The sequence below is a fragment of the Eriocheir sinensis genome, chromosome 29 (assembly GCF_024679095.1).
Source record: "Eriocheir sinensis breed Jianghai 21 chromosome 29, ASM2467909v1, whole genome shotgun sequence".
Classification (NCBI taxonomy): Eukaryota; Metazoa; Arthropoda; class Malacostraca; order Decapoda; family Varunidae; genus Eriocheir; species Eriocheir sinensis.
Genome location: NC_066537.1, coordinates 1636567 through 1657777, shown reverse-complemented (window position 1 = coordinate 1657777; position 21211 = coordinate 1636567). Strand labels below are relative to the sequence as shown.

Below are 21211 nucleotides of genomic sequence, written 5' to 3'. Positions count from 1 at the left end.
CATCCTCTCTTAGCCGTTTCGGTGAAACTTTCTCTGTTGCGCTAGACATATCGAAAGCCTTCGATAGAGTCTGGCACCAGTCTTTGCTTTCTAAACTGCCCTCTTTCGGATTCTATCCCTCTCTTTGTTCCTTTATCTCCAGTTTCCCTTCCGGCCGTTCTATCTCTGCGGTGGTAGACGGTCACTGCTCTTCCCCTAAACCTATCAACAGTGGCGTTCCACAGGGCTCTGTCCTATCACCCACTTTCTTCCTGTTATTCATCAATGATCTTCTTTCCATAACAAACTGTCCTGTCCACTCATACGCCGACGACTCCACTCTGCATTATTCAACTTCTTTCAATAGAAGACCCTCTCAACAGGAAGTACACGGCTCCAGACTGGAGGCTGCAGAACGCTTAACCTCAGACCTTGCTATCATTTCCGATTGGGGCAGAAGGAACCTTGTGTCCTTCAATGCCTCAAAAACTCAATTTCTCCACTTATCAACTCGACACAATCTTCCAAACACCTATCCCCTATTCTTCGACAACACTCAGCTGTCACCGTCTTCAACACTAAACATCCTCGGTCTATCCTTAACTCAAAATCTCAACTGACAACTTCATATCTCCTCTCTCGCTATATCAGCTTCCTCGAGGTTGGGCGTTCTGTATCGTGTCCGCCAGTTCTTCTCCCCCCGCGCAGTTGCTATCCATATACAGGGGCCTTGTCCGCCCTCGTATGGGGTATGCATCTCACGTGTGGGGAGGCTCCACTCACACAGCTCTTCTGGACAGAGTGGAGTCTAAGGCTCTTCGTCTCATCAGCTCTCCTCCTCCTACTGATAGTCTTCTACCTCTTAAATTCCGCCGCGATGTTGCCTCTCTTTCTATCTTCTATCGATATCTCCACGCTGACTGCTCTTCTGAACTTGTTAACTGCATGCTTCCCCCCCTCCCACGGACCCGCTGCACACGACGTTCTACTCATGCTCATCCCTATACTGTCCAAACCCCTTATGCAAGAGTTAACCAGCATCTTCACTCTTTCATCCCTCACGCTGGTAAACTCTGGAACAATCTTCCTTCATCTGTATTTCCTCCTGCCTACGACTTGAACTCTTTCAAAAGGAGGGTATCAGGACACCTCTCCTCCCGAAATTGACCTTTCTTTCGGCCACCTCTTTTGATTCTTTTTTGGGAGCAGCGAGTAGCGGGCTTTTTTATTGTTTTCTTTTTTTCTGCCCTTGAGCTGTCTCCTTTATTGTAAAAAAAAAAGAAAAAGAATTAACATTTTGTATTGACCTGGCGGGGGCTATTCTTAAAAAATAAAAACTTTGAGATCCGGGGCTATTCATAAAACATTCGGGGCTATAGCCTCGAAAGCCCAGGCCTAACTACGCTACTGGTGGCGAATAACACACGCACACACACACACACACACACACACACACGAATGCACGCACGCAGTTTCTTACATGGTCCAACGCACACTAAAATTTATCACGATAGCTTGCTTATAAATGTTCCTTTAGTTTAGATTTAAACGAGTTTAGAGGTGCCGAGTTTGATATTATCGGGCAGGTGGTTCCAGAGCCGCGCGTCGCTTACGCCACACTGCTGGGCGTGTGAGGTGCGGCAGCCGGAGTGCGTGTGCCCGTCTCCTTACAGTATTTTGAGAAATGATTCCATAGTCCGTCGTAGGAAGGCTTAAACTGTTGTATACAAATAAACCAGTTTTTAATGTTATAATATCAGTTAATTTTAAAAGATTATGATGTAAAAAGGGTTGATTTGTGTGATCAAGGTAGTTCAGGTTGAACATGATTCGTAGTTGTTGTTTTTTCAGAGTAATAAATAAGCTGTGAAGTTGAGTTTGGTATACGCTTTCCCCCATATTGCTGCACCAGTAAATGAAATGGATATATCAAAGATAAATATTGTTACGCAACCTGCCTTGCTCCCGGTCTCGCGTACGCCCTGGCCTCCTTTAGCCAGCCACGGGTTCGTTGTGTGTGTCAGTGGTGACGACCCCGTACCCTCATTGACGAACTGATCAGTAACTCACCTCCTGCAGTACGCCTCGCCGGCCTTGTGTCTCGCCCCCCACGCCCGCCACTCTCTCCCGGGTAAATAAACACTTTGCTCCTTTAGTTTCCTGTATTCCCGTTGTGGTGTCACGAGACATCCCAAGATCGTGAGACATCCCATCCTGAATACATGAATTTCGACACGGTACCGTGTCTTTTGTCGACTGCTTGTCGGGATCTGTCCCACCCAAGTTTATTTATATTATTATGAAACCAAATGATGACGTGTGTGTATATATATATATATATATATATATATATATATATATATATATATATATATATATATATATATATATATATATATATATATATATATATATATATATATATTGTCTCATCTACACCAGAGAGTAGTTCAGCATGCTCTCTAAAGACAGATCCTCTTCCATCCATACCACACTACATTCACACAACACACACCTTTTCCCAAAATTCAAAATTCAAAATGGCGTTCAACAACAGTGCCTCGGAGTCCCCACCTGGGGGGGGACCATAAATTCCCCCAGGGAGGACTCCCCTTCTGGCTGCCGATCTGAGAGGTGCCTTGATAACTCCTCGAGCCTTTTTCTTCTCAATTTCTGCAACATTCGCAGTCTTCGGTCTAATTTTCATTCTGTGGAACACCATATCTCCTCCTCTAAACCTCATCTTCTCTTCCTCACCGAAACACAGGTTTCTGAAGCTACTGACAGCAATCTCTACTCTGTTCCCTCCTACTATCTCTATCCTACATTTCAATCCAAAGCTGGATGTTGCGTCTACGTGCGCAACGACATCACTTGTTCTCGTGCCCACGACCTTGACTCTTTTGAATTTTCCACCATCTGGCTAAGACTTCATTGTCATTCTATTACAAAATACATCTGTGCTGTTTATCTCTCACCTAACTCTACTGACTATGTAAATTTCTTTGACTATATGAACTCTAAAGTGGAGCACATCTTGACCCACTCTTCATTCGCTGAAATCTCCATCTTGGGAGATTTCAATGTTCTCCACCAGCTTTGGCTTTCATCCTCTTTCACTGACCAGCCTGGTGAACAAGTCGACAACTTTGCTCTCCTCAGTGATCTAGAGCAGTTGATTCAGCACCCTACACGTATCCCCGACCGTCTTGGAGACAGGCCCAACATACTAGACCTCTTCCTTATCTCTAACCTTTCTGCTCACTCTCTCAAACTGTTCTCTCCGTTGGGCTCCTCCGATCACAACCTTATTTCTGTAGCCTGTCCTTTCGCTCCTGTACATCCTCAGGACCCACCGAAGAGGCGATGCTTCTGGCATTTGGTTCAGCTCGGTGGGACGACCTTAGGATGTACTTTTCCGATTTCCCGTGGAATGATTACTGCTTCCAGGAGATTTACATAGATTTGCATAGAAAATCAGACCACACAGACCCCATGGTCCAAACTAGGTGGTCTGTCCTTAAACCTAAGTGATTTTACATTAATCAGATGGCTCCAAAACGTTGCTTTTCTACTCTAGTTCAAGTTCAAGTTCAAGGAAGTGACGGTCGAGCTTGTTTTTAAAGGAGTCAATCGTGTTACACTGGACCATTGATGGTGGGAGCTTATTCCATTCTCGCACTACAACGTTGGTGAAGAAAAATTTGGTGCAGTCTGAATTTACTTGTCAACATTTGAGTTTTGTGCCATTGTTCCTCGTTCGCAAAGTGCCATCGATCATAAACAATTTTGTTCTGTCTACATTCGTGAAACCTTTAAGTATTTTAAAACATTCGATCAGTTTTCCTCGGAGGCGACGTTTCTCAAGAGAGAACATGTTAAGGGTGGAAAGCCTTTCTTCGTAGGATTTGTTGCGCAAGGAAGGGATCATTTTTGTTGCTCGACGCTGAACACCTTCTAGTTTAGCAATGTCCATTGCATTGTGGGAGACCAAAACTGTACCGCATATTCCAAGTGGGGTCTGACTAAACTATTGTAGAGCGGAAGTATTACATCTTTATTCTTGAATAAAAAGTTTCTTTTAATGAAGCCCAACATTCTGTTCGCTTTCTTTGCTGCATCGATGCATTGATGTGAGAATTTGAGGTTTGACGCGATTTTAATCCCCAGGTCCTTAACGCATTGAACGCTTGTGAGTTTGACGCCGCGTATTTCGTAATCGAACTTCTTATTTTTTGTTCCAACTTGAAGGATCTGGCACTTGTCTACGTTAAAGGGCATCTCCCATTTATCCGACCAAGCTGAAATTTTGTGCAAATCCTCTTGGAGGCTTTGCCTGTCTTCGTCATTGAGAACCGAGTTACCAATCTTTGTGTCGTCTGCAAATTTACTAATGCGATTATTGAGTCCAACATCCACGTCGTTGATGTAAATAATGAAGAGCACTGGGGCAAGAACCGAGCCCTGAGGGACGCCACTAGTGACCGGCGCCCACTCTGAGTTAAATCCGTCAATCACAACTCTTTGTTGTCTGTTGCTCAACCAATTCGCGATCCATTGGTTTACTTGACCGTCAATGCCTATTTGCTTTAATTTATAAAGTAATTTATGATGTGGGACTTTATCAAACGCTTTCTGGAAATCAAGATAGACTACGTCCACTGATTTGGTTACGTCATAAATTGAGAAGAGATCGTTTTTAAAGGTCAGTAGGTTTGACAGGCAGGATCTTTTGTTACGGAAGCCATGTTGTGAATCCCCAATTAATGAGTGGCTTTCGAGGTAACTCACAATTTTGTCTCTAATTATGCTCTCGAGTAGCTTACCTACAATTGAAGTTAGACTAATGGGTCGGTAGTTACCTGGTATTTTTTTGTCTCCTTTCTTAAAAATCGGTGTCACGTTAGCCTTTTTCCAACCCGAAGGGACGATGCCTTGTCGCAAGGACATATTGAATACGGTAGTGAGGGAGGAGAGTATTTCGCTCTTTGTTTCTTTAAGCAGTATAGGATATACTTTGTCGGGTCCGGGACTTTTATTTGTTTTAAGTGAATGGAGAGCTTTAAGGACTTCATCGGTTGTTATTTCAAAATTAGGCAATGCATGCTCGAGATTTACAATAGTACTGGTGTTGGTGGTAGCGAGAGGAAGACTGTTAGTATTAAACACCAAAGAAAAGTAATTGTTTAAGAGGTTTGCAATGTGTTGGCTGTCAGTCACTAGTGCACCGTCGCTGTTTGTTAAAGGTCCAATACCACTTCTGATCGCCTTTCTGCTGTTTATGTAACTGAAGAAAGATTTCGGATTATTTTTACAGTTGGTTGCAATATTTTCTTCATATCTACGCTTTGCCTGACCTACTTGTCTTTTTACTCGTCGCCTGGCATCATTATAAAGTCTAATGTTTTCGGGCGTGCTTTGTTCTTTCTTTAACCTGTAAAACAATTTTCTCTCATTGACTGATCGTTTAATTTCGCTATTAAACCACGGTGGGCTTTTATTAGTGTTAATTCGCTTCTCGCACAAGGGGACGAATGTGTTCTGGTGAGTGAGTAAGTGATTTTTAAAGCTTAGCCAGGCTTCCTCTACGTTGCCGTCATCTGATAGTTGTATTTCTGTTAGTTTTTGTCGGATTTCTACGAAGAAAACTCTTTTGAAATTGGGCACCTTTACTTTATTTTCAGTCACTGATGATTGAGCTTTAATGTCGACGCGCACTAATTTATGATCGCAAGAACCGAGGTGTTCTCCTACCGTGACATTACTGACTAGGTTATCTTGGGTCGTTATAACAAGGTCGAGTATATTATTTTGTCGAGTTGGCTCAGAAACCATTTGGCTTAGATAATTTTCTTCTAGAAATTCGATCATTCTATGTGACTCGCCTTCTGTACCTGACAGTGTCGCCCAGTCGATATGGGGGAGGTTAAAGTCTCCTAATATCAGTGAGTCGCTGTTATTAAGTGACTGCCTTAAGACGCTGTACATTTCAAGGTCGTCATCGAGTGATTGCCCGGGAGGTCTGTAGGTGACAGATATATTTAAATTGACTTTTGCAATGTTTACTCGCACGCACAAATGTTCAACGTTACTGTTTCCCGGTGTTTTGTCAGTGGGTTGCAAATAGCTTTTGACATAAAGGGCAACGCCACCGCCTCTACGGTTTACACGATCTTTGTTGAAGAGTCTGTAGCCATCTATGTTGTATCCGGAACTTAAATCAATATTTGTGGTGTCGATAAATGTTTCGGTTATAGCAATTATGTCAAAATTTTCTGTTAGAGCAAGACATCTCAGTTCATCAAATTTGTTTCTTAGGCTACGCACATTGAAACTAAGGATTTTTAAGTTATCTAGAGGCTTGGCAATAGAGGTGGTGGTACTTGCGGGATCACGGTTACGGGTTTGTTGCGATGCACGGCGTCTGTTTACACGGGCGGGGTGGAGGTACGTGGCTGTGACTCGTTTTTTGCTCGGATGACACGTATACTGCGTCGTTGAGGAGCCTTCCGAATCTGGCTGCCCCGATGGGAGACAGGTGCAATCCGTCCCTGAAAGAGAGAGACCCCTCTGTGTGTGCCCAGCGCATCACAGAGGTGATTGTCTCTGGAATGGAGGCATACATTCCACGTTCTTTCTCTACTCCTCATGCTAAAAAGCCTTGGTTTAATCATGCTTGTTCTCGTGGTGTCAAAGATAGAGAGGCTGCTCACAAAAGGTACCAGAGCCTTCACACTCCTGCTAACCATAGTCTTTACATTTCTGCCTGGAATCGTGCCAAATCTATTCTCCGACTTACCAAAAACTCCTTCATTAATAGAAAATGCCAAAACCTAGTTTCTCTAATTCTTCCCGTGACTTCTGGCATCTAGCCAAAAATATCTCCTGCAACTTGACTTCTTCCTCTTTCCCTCCTCTCCTTAGCCCTGACGGTAGCACCGCCGTCTCATCTGTCTCTAAGGCTGAACTCTTCGCTCAAACTTTCTGTAAGACGATTCTGGACATATTCCTCCTACTCATCCCCCTTCTGACTTCTTTATGCCTATTATTAAGCTTCTTCATAATGATGTTCTCTCTGCCCTCTCTGGCCGCAACTCTCAGAAGGCTTATGGACCTGATGGAGTGCCGCCTATTGTCCTTCAAAACTGTGCTTCGCGCTGACACCCTGCCTGGTCAAACTCCTTCGTCTCTGCCTATCAACATCTACCTTTCCTTCCTGCAGAAAGTACGCCTTCGTACAGCCTGTGCTTAAGAAGGATGACCGTTACAATCCCTCAAACTACCGCCCTATAACTTTACTTTCCTGTCTATCTAAAGCTTTTGAATCAATCCTTAACCAGAAGATTCAAAAGCACCTTTCCACTTCTAACCTTCTATCTGATCGCCAGTATGGGTTCCGCAAGCGGCGTTCTACTAGCGATCTTCTTGCTCTCTTAACTGACTCTTGGTCATCCTCTCTTAGCCGTTTCGGTGAAACTTTCTCTGTTGCGCTAGACATATCGAAAGCCTTCTATAGAGTCTGGCACAAGTCTTTGCTTTCTAAACTGCCCTCTTTCGGATTCTATCCCTCTCTCTGTTCCTTTATCTCCAGTTTCCTTTCCGGCCGTTCTATCTCTGCGGTGGTAGACGATCACTGTTCTTCCTATAAACCTATCAACAGTGGTGTTCCACAGGGCTCTGTCCTATCACCCACTCTCTTCCTGTTATTCATCAATGATCTTCTTTTCATAACAAACTGTCCTGTCCACTCATGCGCCGACGACTCCACTCTGCATTATTCAACTTCTTTCAATAGAAGACCCTCTCAACAGGAAGTACACGACTCCAGACTGGAGGCTGCAGAACGCTTAACCTCAGACCTTGCTATCATTTCCGATTGGGGCAGAAGGAACCTTGTGTCCTTCAATGCCTCAGAAACTCAATTTCGCCACCTATCAACTCGACACAATCTTCCAAACACCTATCCCCTATTCTTTGGCAACACTCAGCTATCACCATCTTCAACACTAAACATCCTCGGTCTATCCTTAACTCAAAATCTCAACTGGAAACTTCACATCTCCTCTCTCGCTAAATCAGCTTCCTCGTGGTTGGGGGTTCTGTATCGTCTCCGCCATTTCTTCTCTCCCGCGCAGTTGCTATCCATATACAGGGGCCTTGTCCGCCCTCGTATGGAGCATGCATCTTGTAGCAGCCACTGCTTAAGCAGGCGCGTGCTCTCCTCCAGTGAAAACGAAAATGGGGCGTTGCAGCACAGACTAATGTTCATTCTTACTTTGTGTCAATGTTTTCGTTCGTGCTCCCGTCTCGCTGTTTCTTGTGCGTCTAATTGTTTATCTCTTGTTACTTGTTTATCTTCTACTGTCCGTCCACGTCCTCTTGTCGTCCATTCGTACACATTGTTCTACACATACACCCGCACTTATATGTCACCCACACTTCACAACATTCACACAAACGCATACCCACACAAACACCTTTTCTTTATGTTTTGTTTGTGCCCATGACCTTTGTGATTTTTGTAACCCTGGCGGATATGACTTTCTCTATCCGTGAACCGATTGGCACTTAGAACACTCGCTACCATCAATAATCTCACGTGTAGGGGGGGCTCGATCCACTCACACAGCTCTTCTGGACAGAGTCGAGTCTACGGCTCTTCGTTTCATCAGCTCTCCTCCTCCTACTGATAGTCTTCTACCTCTTAAATTCCGTCGCGATGTTGCCTCTCTTTCTATCTTCTATCGCAATTACCACGCTGACTGCTCTTCTGAACTTGCTAACTGCACACCTCCCCCCCTCCCGCGGCCCCGCTGCACACGACTTTCTACTCATGCTCATCCCTATACTGTCCAAACCCCTTATGCAAGAGTTAACCAGCATCTTCACTCTTTCATCCCTCACGCTGGTAAACTCTGGAACAATCTTCCTTCATCTGTATTTCCTCCTGCCTACGACTTGAACTCTTTCAAAAGGAGGGTATCAGGACACCTCTCCTCCCGAAATTGACCTCTCTTTCGGCCACCTCTTTTGATTCTTTTTTAGGAGCAGCGAGTAGCTGGCTTTTTTTATTGTTTCCTTTTCTGTGCCCTTGAGCTGCCTCCTTTGTTGTAAAAAAAAAAATGCTGATGATAATATTTATGAGGGTCTGTTTCACTCATTTTATTTTATCCAGGAGCATGCCAGAAAACCCAGCTCCTTCTCTATTGGTGATTTTAATGCTCATCACAGACTGATTGAATTCAAATCGCAAACAGACAGACATGGTTTGTTGGGTGAGAGAGCAGTTAGTTAATGGTGCAACTCATATTTCTGGTAATCTGCTTGATCGTCTATTGACTGATATCACTGGGGTTGTTCGTGTCCAGACAATTGCACCAAATGGATCGTCAGAGCACAGTGGAGAGTCAATAGGAGTTCCACTTCCTTGAACCCATGGTGTTTGAAATTAGCCGATGCTCCACATCACAATTTTCTAGATGTTTCCTTCCTGAAGTGTTTAGGCTCTGGAAAGTCTGCCTTAGGAGACTGGTACTTCTTCTACTATTGATTTAAAAAAAAAAATTGGTTAATGTTTTTGTTCTGCAGTTGCGTTAAGTCCTTTCTTTTTTTCCAGCTATGTCTCGACCTGCACTGCCACCTGGTGCTGGAATTGAAAATTTATTCGGTCTAGCTCTTGGCAAGATTCTGTTTAATAATAATTTCTTTTCCCATTACTGTACTTAAAATAACTGAACACCTACCACTGCAGGAGTACAGCGAAGCAGCATCGAAGCAAGGCGCCCACGTGCTGGAGGCGCCCATTACAGGGGGACTGGAGGCGCTGAAGAAGGGGCAGATGGTGGTGCACGTGGGGGGCTCCAGGGAAGTGGCAGAGGCGGTCAACCCTATCCTGAAGGTAGAGTTGTTCCAATGAATGTGTCAAAAGTAATGCTTAGCCTATGACAATAGCTTTGTTTCTTTCTTCTAACCATTTTGAGTGACTGCACCAAATGGGCAAAGCTACGTCACTATTGTAAGTGATTATCAGTAACATCGTACTGAAGATAAAAAGAAGCAATTTACTCTTATGAATTACATAGAATTACATAAATAACCAGACCACACAGGCCCTAAGGCCCAAACTAGGTTGTGTGTCCTAAACCTAGGTGACAGTTGTTATGCGGCCACCATGACGTTGAAACTGACCTAGTGAACATTGAGATGGAGGAGATACCGGTCAAGATTATTCTTAAAAAATATCTCTTCCTTTGCACTTTTTGTTATACACATATTTCCTACTGCAGCTTATGAAAATATGTGTAAGGGTCTACTATCGAAACTATTGTTTGAAGTTGATTTTGATTTTTAAGAAATATTTGTCAATTTTATTTTTATTTTTTCATCGAACTTTAAGAAACATGCATTAATTCATTTTCTTCAACTTCGCAAGCTCTGTACTCAGTAGTCTGCTCTGAGTCCGTGACTCTGTAATGTATGGAAATATATCCGCCACATCCTGTTTGTGTGTGGTGCGGATGCGGATGCGGATATTTACTTCATTACAAATGCGGATGCGGATGTTACACTTTTGAAAACTGTGGATGCGAATGCGGATGTAAAAAAAATATGCGGATGTTCCAGGATGCGGATGCGGATGCGGACATACGATACATGAATAGTATATATATATATATATATATATATATATATATATATATATATATATATATATATATATATATATATATATATATATATATATATATATATATATATATATATATATATATATATATATATATATATATATATATATATATATATATATATATATATATATATATATATATATATATATATATATATATATATATATATATATATATATATATATATATATATATATATATATATATATATATATATATATATATATATATATATATATATATATATATATATATATATATATATATATATATATATATATATATATATATATATATATATATATATATATATATATATATATATATATATATATATATATATATATATATATATATATATATATATATATATATATATATATATATATATATATATATATATATATATATATATATATATATACATATTTATTTATAGAGATATATATATATATATATATATATATATATATATATATATATATATATATATATATATATATATATATATATATATATATATATATATATATATATATATATATATATATATATATATATATATATATATATATATATATATATATATATATTCTGTCATGTATATATATTATATATATATATAAGCAGTATTGGTACAAGGACTGAGCCTTTGGGTACCCCACTTGTTACTTTCCTCCATTTTGATTTTTCATCTCTGATCACCACCCTCATTTCTTTTTCTGCTAAGTAATCTTCCATCCAATCAATCATTTTACTCCCAGACCGCCCTGCTGTTGGAGCTGTTGGAGCTTGTATGGGGGACCCTGTCAAAGGTTTTCTTTAGTTCAGGATATAATCCGCTCATCCATTTCTCCCCTGTACCATGTCTATAACCTTTAAGTAGTAGCATATTAGGGTGGTCACGCACGATTTTATTTTCCTGAATCCAAATCGAGTTTCACTTATTATATTTTCTTTATCTAAGTGCTCACCCCATTGCTCTTTTACTATTTTTTCAAATAACTTACACATTACACTCGTCAGAAACACTGGGCAACAATTATGTCTTGGCGGTTGCATTTTATCTCAGTTTTGTAAACTGGTACTACCTCAGCCCTTTTCCATTCTTTAGGTACCCTTCACTGATTATGTCATATATTGGTTCTAGTAACTGATCGACACTTTCCTTTAACACTTTTCTCGATATTCCATCTGGCCCCATAGCCTTTCTTCCGTCCATGTTTTTCATGAGTGTTTGAATTTCATTCTTGTCAATCTTTATCCTTTCCAAGGTTCTATCACCCTCTTCTCCATGTGCCAGCTCAATATTTGATTCATTTGTAAATACACTTTGGAAACCTTTGTTCAATATTTCTGCCAGGTCTTCGTCATTTTCATGAATTTCATTTCCTTCTTTTAACTTTGTGGCACCCTCCTTTTTCTTCATTTTCCCAATTATAAACTTATAAAACATCTTGGGTTCTTCTTTGGTTTTATTTATTTTTCTTTTCTCAAAATCTATTTCTTCTTCTCTTCTTATTTTCATATATTAATTTCATGCTTTTTCTGTATTTCTCAGTTTGTTTTGTTTGGTCTTTTTTTAGATTTCTCGAAGTTCTATTTCTATTTTTCTTTGCTTTATCACACCTCCAATTGAACCATTCTTTCTTTCCCCTTTCCCTTTCTATGTAGAGGGGGACATATTGTTCTACTCCTTTTTTGCAAATTTACAGGAATTCATCATATATATCTTGTACTAGTTTATGTTTTTTTACTTCATTCCAGCTAATTTTACTGAAGAATGACCTCATTCCTTTATAATCTGCCTTTGTATAGTTTTTCCTTTTCATTTTATGTACTTCATCTTTTTTCCTTCTTCCATACTGAGTTCCTATTCTAATACCTCATGATCACTTTTTCCTATATAGCGCACACACATGCTTGACTCCTTCTTTTAGTTGTATTTCTTTCGTGAACACTAAATCTAGTCTCGATGGTATATCTTCTCCTCTGTATCTTGTACCCTTGTATGTTCTTGTACCCTTTGTGTCATGAGGTTTTCCGTTGCTATTTTCAGTAGTTTACTTCCCCAAGTGCCTTCGTCACCACCAGCATCAAAGTTTTCCCATATCCCCCCTCCCTTTCCTTCCTCTCTATCTTTTCTCCATATATTATATTCATTTAAATCATCAAGGGCCAAGTCCAGGCCTTTTGGCAGCTTCGTTTCCAATATGCACATTGTATCTGGTTTCTTCTCTCTTGGGTAATCATTTAGTTCAAGTTTTTTTTAACGATAACTCATCTAGGTTTGTAATTGCCATAGTGATATTTCTTGTCCCACCTTTTCTTTGTTCCACTACTTTCTCTTCATTTAGTCCTTTCCGCTGTCCCTGATCCACCATTTCATCAGCCTTTCTTTCCTCACTTTCCGAAAAAAATGTTAGCCTTTTCTTCTTCTGATCTTTCATTCTTCCTTTCCTTTGCCGTTTCCAACTTTTCTTTTAAAATTTCTCTCTCCTCCTCAGCCATAGTCCTTATAAATACCTTCTTGTGTTCCTCAATTTGGCTAAGCTTCCAAGCTCAAGGTAGAATTTCTTCTGATGCCATTTGGGATTTTAATCACAGCTTTACTGGCCTGCTGTTCCTCCCTTCTTGATACGGTCCCTGTCTAATTATTTCGTCCACCTCATCTTCCAGATTACTTAATTCGTCTTCATTTATTTTGCTTAGTATGTTCTTCACTTTGTTCATTTCATATTTTTCGTTTACTGTCTTGATGGGAATCTTTTCTTCACGAACTCCAAAAAACGCCGAACATTTCTTCATGTCATCTTTTACCTTTTCTATTTTTACTTTCAAAGCATTTACTACTTCCCTCTCCACTTCTTGCTTTTGTTCCATTCTTTCCTTTTTTAGAATTTCTTTGAAGCTGACCTTTTCTGTGTGTGTGTGTGTGTGTGTGTGTGTGTGTGTGTGTGTGTGTGTGTGTGTGTGTGATATGGATCATGTGGCATTTTACTTCGTTATTCTCATAGTGATCACTGCTTCCAGAGATAATCAAAAGTATGTTTTCTATAATGCAGATATTTTAAAAAACATCTTTAAAAATTCAGCGGTGTAAGTGTTTATAGGTAAGACATTCAACCTCTGTCCGAATCATTACCATGTGCACAGGGTGGTTAGTTGGATGTTTTGATTCTTTCAATTCTCAGAGCTCTTCATCTGAAAACAATAGATTCTGCGCTCTCATGAATACACACTAATGAATCCATCGATGGAGCTACAATGACACACTAATAGGTGTAGGTTAGTTTAAGGTAGGCGGTGGCTGAGTGGTAGTGTGCTGGGCCCACATTCACCACGTAATGGACGACGCGGGTTCGAATCCCCACGCTGCCACCTCGGATTTTTCAGTCACCGCCGAGTGGCTTAAAACTACCCACATGCTGTCCTGAAGACCACCCATCAACCCGGGCTCTAGAGGAAACCGTCCAAGTGAATCTAAAACGAGTTCCGGGGGGCAGCATGAGCCAGGAGAAGATGGCACTTGCCTGCGCCATGATGGGCTGGGGCCGACTACCATCTAGGTCCCTCAAGAAAGCCTACCGGCGCTATAGGCGTACACGTAAAAAAAAAAAAAAAAAAAATAGAAATAAAAGATAGCAGTCTTTTTGTGAATGTTTTCGTAAAGAGTGTCCAGACCATCGCCACACTCCTTTGCGCCTTTCTCCTGCACATAATCTTCACACCATTCACTCCCCAAGCTTTCCTTTACTCCTCTAACAGCCGTCGTTCTGTGAGATATTCTACGTTGGAGAAATCGGTGCAGCCATGATGGTGAAGGTGGTGTCGAACATGCTCGCCTGCGTGCACGTCATCGCCATGGGAGAAGTGCTGATGTTAGGTACGTAAGAAAGGAGCGAGGAAGAAAAGATCGACAGGCTATAAGATAACCCTGTTTCAGTCTTTGTAAAATATCAGTGCTCACTATATGGTAATTTACACCGGTAACACACACCACACTGTGTCTGTAGGAGGGTAGTTGCTGTGTCTAGTTGTGACATACAGGAAATGAACTACACTCGGACAACCAATTTGTCCATTCTTTTTTATTGATATGATTTATGCATCTATTAGAAAAGATGTAGACATCTTTTTACATATTGTCTATTTCGCCCTTCACGTCAAAAGCTATTTGCAACCCACTGACAGAACACTAAGAGAAAGTAACGTTGAAAATTTGTAAGTGCAAGTAAATTTTGTAAAAATTAATCTAAATATATCCGTCACCTACAGGCAGGAGCGTATTTAGGACCTTGAAACACTGGGGGCTTAGCCCAGCCCAAAATGCTAGGTGGTTGAAGGCGAGAGAAGCGTGAAGTTTTTAGGATAATTCTGAGGCCTCTCTGACATACATCAGGGCCAATTTTTGTGTTATTTTATTAGCAGTAATACTGAAAATGTGGCAAGTGTGCCATAATAAAACTTTCAAGGTCATTATCATAATATGGCAGAGCATAAGCACCTTTAAGCCCATTTCACTGGGGGCAAAGCGGTGGCATCCTCTCCTGTGATTCTGTTGTGTCACCCCGAGTGGGTAACAGGTAGAGTGATGGCCCATGCTCTCCTAAGTTCATAGAAAATGTAAAGTCTCAACACACAGAAATTAATCTACATAGGAATGGGGAGCCGTGTAGTGCGGCGACTAAGCCTGATGGGCGAGCCTCCCATAACTCACTCTGCGAGGAGGATACCTCTTTAGCCAACTGGTTAAGGTCGCTGGTCGCGGGTTCGATCCCCGGCGCCAGCAAAACCTTTCCTTGTCTGGATTAATTTCTCGTGTGTTTCGTTACACACAGAGGTCGTGTTGGAGTGCAGTAAAGAGAAAATTCGGGCATTTCACTTGAAACATGGGGGGCTTAGCCCAGCCCAAAGTGCTGGGTGGTTGGAGCCTGGAGGCGAGAGAAGCGCGGAGTTTTTAGGGTAATTCTGAGGCATCTCTGACATACATTAGGGCCAATTTATGTGTTATTGTATTTAGCAGTAACACTGAAAATATGGCAAGAGGGTCATAATAAAACTTTCAAGGTCATTATCAAATTATAGTAAAGCATAAGCACATTTAAGCGCTTAAGACTGATGTATCATACATATAACAGACAACTTAAATTTATTTATTTATTTATTTATTTATTTATTATTATTATTATTTTTTTATTTTTTTTTGCTCTACTCACCTAAAAATTGGGGAAAAAACTTTCTGCCTTTAGCCTTATAAAAGTCATATTAATTGTTTATCTCGTCGTCATAGCCTATATAGGTAATCATATACGATAGTACAAATAATGTGGCCCGGCCCGTCAGGTTTCATCTCCTGCAGCCTGCTACTCTACTACTACATTTTATAAATTTAGATGCTGGTGTTTACTCCTGCCATGTCATCAGTTCCTGCAGGCTGCAAGTTATTTAATACAAGGTTAAAGACGTAATATAAAAGCTTCTTTTACTGTAATGCTTTTAACTTGTTTTTTATATCAACGAAGTTCAATCTCGCGTAATTGTCACGTAACTAATAACCACAGGTTTTTCTCTACAGCAAAATATCAATAAAAAGACCTCTTGAAATTCACTAAATAATAACTGGATCCTTTGGAAACCAGAAAAATTACGGTCCCTCGTTCCAATTCGAACTGCTGAATGCTGGAGCAATTCGGTGCAGTGTGCACATTTCCCATCATTACAGTATACATAACTACCATATATTTTAAGGAGTTAATGTGCCTTGTGTGACAAAAAGAACCACTCAGCTAGACTACGGATACTTGCTAGCTGGCTAAAGAGCCCTCTGCGTCACCAACTTGAGCTAACAGTATTCCTCCTACTCATCCCTCCTCTGACTCCTTTATGCCTGTTATTAAGATTCTTCCAAATGATTTTTTCTATGCCCTCTCTGGCCTCAACTCTCAGAAGGCTTATGGACCTGATGGAGTGCCTCCTATTGTCCTTAAAAACTGTGCTTCTGTGCTGACACCCTGCCTGGTCAAACTCTTTCGTCACTGCCTATCAACATCTATCTTTCCTTCCTGCTGGAAGTATGCCTTTGTACAGCCTGTGCCTAAGAAGGGTGACCGTTCCAATCCCTCAAACTACCGCCCTATAGCTTTACTTTCCTGTCTATCTAAAGCTTTTGAATCAATCCTTAACCGGAAGATTCGAAAGCACCTTTCCATTTCTAACCTTCTATCTGATCGCCAGTATGGATTCCGCAAGGGGCGTTCTACTGGCGATCTTCTTGCTCTCTTAACTGACTCTTGGTCATCCTCTCTTAGCCGTTTCGGTGAAACTTTCTCTGTTGCGCTAGACATATCGAAAGCCTTCGATAGAGTCTGGCACCAGTCTTTGCTTTCTAAACTGCCCTCTTTCGGATTCTATCCCTCTCTTTGTTCCTTTATCTCCAGTTTCCTTTCCGGCCGTTCTATCTCTGCGGTGGTAGACGGTCACTGTTCTTCCCCTAAACCTATCAACAGTGGCGTTTCACAGGGCTCTGTCCTATCACCCACTCTCTTCCTGTTATTCATCAATGATCTTCTTTCCATAATAAACTGTCCTGCCCACTCATACGCCGACGACTCCACTCTGCATTATTCAACTTCTTTCAATAGAAGACCCTCTCAACAGGAAGTACACGACTCCAGCCTGGAGGCTGCAGAACGCTTAACCTCAGACCTTGCTATCATTTCCGATTAAGGCAGAAGGAACCTTGTTTCCTTCAATGCCTCAAAAACTCAATTTCTCCACCTATCAACTCGACACAATCTTCCAAACACCTATCCCCTATTCTTCGACAACACTCAGCTGTCACCGTCTTCAACACTAAACATCCTCGGTCTATCCTTAACTCAAAATCTCAACTGGAAACTTTATCTCCTCTCTCGCTAAATCAGCTTCCTCGAGGTTGGGCGTTCTGTATCGTCTCCGTCAGTTCTTCTCCCCCGCGCAGTTGCTATCCATATACAGGGGCCTTGTCCTCCCTCGTATGGAGTATGTGTCTCACGTGTGGGGAGGCTCCACTCACACAGCTCTTCTGGACAGAGTGGAGTCTAAGGCTCTTCGTCTCATCAGCTCTCCTCCTCCTACTGATAGTCTTCTACCTCTTAAATTCCGTCGCGATGTTGCCTCTCTTTCTATCTTCTATCAATATTTCCACGCTGACTGCTCTTCTGAACTTGCTAACTGCATGCCTCCCCCCCTCCCGCGGCCCCGCTGCACACGACTTTCTACTCATGCTCATCCCTATACTGTCCAAACCCCTTATGCAAGAGTTAACCAGCATCTTCACTCTTTCATCCCTCACGCTGGTAAACTCTGGAACAATCTTCCTTCATCTGTATTTCCTCCTGCCTACGACTTGAACTCTTTCAAAAGGAGGGTATCAGGACACCTCTCCTCCCGAAATTGACCTTTCTTTCGGCCACCTCTTTTGATTCTTTTTTGGGAGCAGCGAGTAGCGGGCTTTTTTTTTAATATTGTTTTCTTTTTTGTGTGTGCCCTTGAGCTGTTTCCTTTGTTGTAAAAAAAAAAAAAATGTAAAGGCAGCGGCAGTCTCCCGTCCTGACTCATCTGCAGTTACAGCAACAGCAGGAAGTAACTCTTCCTCCTCCTGTTCTTGCCTTGGAGGTTGCACCTAATTGCCTTGGTCCCCTTTCTTTTCGAAAAAGCTTCTAATATCCATAGCCTCAGACTCAGGCCTTGCTCGCTACTACCAATCAACAAGCTCTCTCGCTCACATGTGTGCGCGGGCCGGGATACGCACCTTGGCGCCGCTGCCTGACTGATGGCCGGCTGGCGAGTGGCCGTGAATACGTGATAGGAACGTGAACCAGACGGTATCGAACCGTGTGATCTCCGTATGAGATCTATCAAATCTAATTTCTAGTACTAACAGCTTAAATTAACATTCTGTATTGGCCTGGCGGGAGATATTCTTAAAAAAAAAAAAATCTTTGAGATCCGGGGCTATTCATAAAACATTTGGGGCTATAGCCCCGAAAGCCCAGGCCTAACTACGCCACTGATATGCTACATAAGCTTAAAGCCTGTATTTTCCACATACAGTAAAACCTCACCATTTGCGCACTCACCATTTGCGCGGCCCTAATTTGCGGCCTTCATCCCAAGATTTGCGCAGGTGGTCTTGCCATTTGCGCACCTCACCGCTATGGTCACGGCGTCTTACTGGCTGCAAAATGGCGTCCGCTGATCTTCTGAGGACGTTTACTAGCTGTTCTGGCAGCAAAATGGCGCCCGTTGATCTTCTGAGGACGTTTACTAGCTGTTCTGGCAGCAAAATGGCGTCCGCTGATCTTCTGAGGACGTTTACTAGCTGTTCTGGCAGCAAAATGGCGCCCGTTGATCTTCTAAGGACGTTTACCAGCTGTTAAGGTAGCAAAATGGCGTCCCCTGATCTTCTGAGGACGTTTACTAGCTGTTCTGGCAGCAAAATGGCGTCCGCTGATCTTGAGGACGTTTACTATCTGTTCTGGCAGCAAAATGGCGTCCGCTGATCTTGAGGACGTTTACTAGCTGTTCTGGCAGCAAAATGGCGTCCGCTGATCTTCTGACGACGTTTAATAGCTGATCTGGCAGCAAAATGACGTCTGCTGATCTTCTGAGGACGTTTACTAGCTGGCGAGCTACAGCTGTCTACCACCCGCGCGCCCTCTGCCCCCAGTGAAGAACACTGCCAACGTACACAACTTGTCGTTTCCCGCCATAACCTGATCGCCTCTCCTCGTCTCGTGGTGACTGCGATCATTCGATGATGCTGCACGCAGCATCATCGAAGCTTAAGGGGGGTTTCTACCCGAATAATTAAAAAAAAAAAAAAAAAAAATTATTCGCTTATTGGAGGCTAATATGACCGGCCTTTAATTCCCAGCAATGTTTAAAGGCCGCGTGACAGTTTAAAGGTCCCAACTGTCAGTTTAAAAGGCTGCCCAGCTGTCAGATCTGTCAAATACCTTTAAAAATCGTGAATACAGTAATTTTTCTCGAAAATTACGCAAAAAAAAATAGTTTATTTTAGTCTCACCTCCTTTACATACGTTTTCTCAAAGCTATCCCTTTGAGAGAACGGGATTGTGACCTGTGAAGAGGAAGGGGAAGCCACAGAAGCTGATAAGGAGTTTGTTTACAAACTTGTGAAGGACATTTACTGTGTTTTTCTGCTCTCTACCTATATTTTCGAGGATGGGAAGGAGAAAGAAAAGTCTGGTGAGGCTTCAGAAGTCTCATAAGGAGTGGGTTGAGAGAAAACACCTTGAAGATCAGCCCTCTACATCAAGCTCTGCTAATGTGAGTACCTCTGATGATATTCTCCTGCCAAGCACTTCAGTTGAAGTCCTTGAAGGAGATACAAGTACTCTAGAGAAGAGAATGTCACTTATAAGAGATGTTATAGGTGACAAAGCTATGCAGATAAATGATAAACCTAACATACTAACATCTGCAGATCAAGTGACAACATCATTCCAAGCAGCTTCACCACTCTGTGGCAATTGTTTGGCCAGGCTTGAGATATGCTTTGATAAGACACCCACTATTACAAATATTCATGTGAAGTGTAAGGGAAAGTGTAGTGAAGAAGAAGATAAGAGCAAGGAGGAAGAGGAGGAAGAGAAGCAAGTGTTGGGCTCAAATGAGACTCTTATATTGTACTGTTTGGAGCATGGCTTAGGTTATACTGGATACTGTGACTTGATGACATATATGAAATTGAAACCAGTAACCATTAGAACTTTTTATAAGATCAGACAGAAAGTTGGAAATATGATAGAGAACAAAAACATGGAAAAGAATGAGGCAATGAAAAAATGTGTTTTCCATCATTATGGAAGGCTAGGCCATACACCAGATGAGAATGGCATTCTGAATGCCATTTTTGGTACAAAAACACCCCTTGATGATGAAACTGCTTTTCCGAGAACCCCCAGTGGTGAGGTGCCTTATGTACCGGTAAAGGCTCATTAGGTTAGAAACACTGTATGATATTGATTTACTTACATATGATCAGGTGTGCCCAGAAGTACTTCCATACCAAAATTCATAGTTGTATAGCAAAAAGAAATAGAGTTATTAAAGAAATTGGAAACTTTTTCTTTTTTTAGCTCTCCTGAAAAAAAGCAGTTTTTCAAACTAAAAATGCTATTTTGTCCCTATTTATGAACCGATTTTCATGAAACAAAGTGCATTTTAAAGATCAAGAAGTTTGCAACAGCTTGTCGAGGGCCTTTTTTGTCTATTATTTTTTTATATATTTTTTTGTTAATTTTGTTTTATTCTTCTTAGTTACTTTTTTTAAAATTCAGATAAAGAAAATCAATAACCTAAATAATAAATCTGCCCTCGGGATCTTATTAGAAATGCATTGAAATATAACATATTCGAAAACCATGACCGTCACTGAAAAAATGAAAGAGAAATAGACCTATCCGTTAACATGTAAAAGGTGGGGGTAGAAACCTCCCTTAAACCCCGAAAGACCCCGATGATGACCATAG

General features: G+C 41.3%; 1 protein-coding gene across 2 annotated transcripts in view; it reads left to right on the top strand.

Moving 5' to 3' along the window:
• Window positions 1-21211, top strand: part of LOC127004768 (2-(hydroxymethyl)glutarate dehydrogenase-like) — a 108925-nt gene that overhangs the window by 72720 nt on the left and 14994 nt on the right. For both annotated transcript variants that reach the window (XM_050872877.1, XM_050872876.1), the window contains 2 exons: window positions 9731-9877; window positions 14439-14556. In XM_050872877.1, coding sequence (XP_050728834.1) covers window positions 9731-9877; window positions 14439-14556 — 265 coding nt within the window. The remainder of the gene's footprint in view (window positions 1-9730; window positions 9878-14438; window positions 14557-21211) is intronic.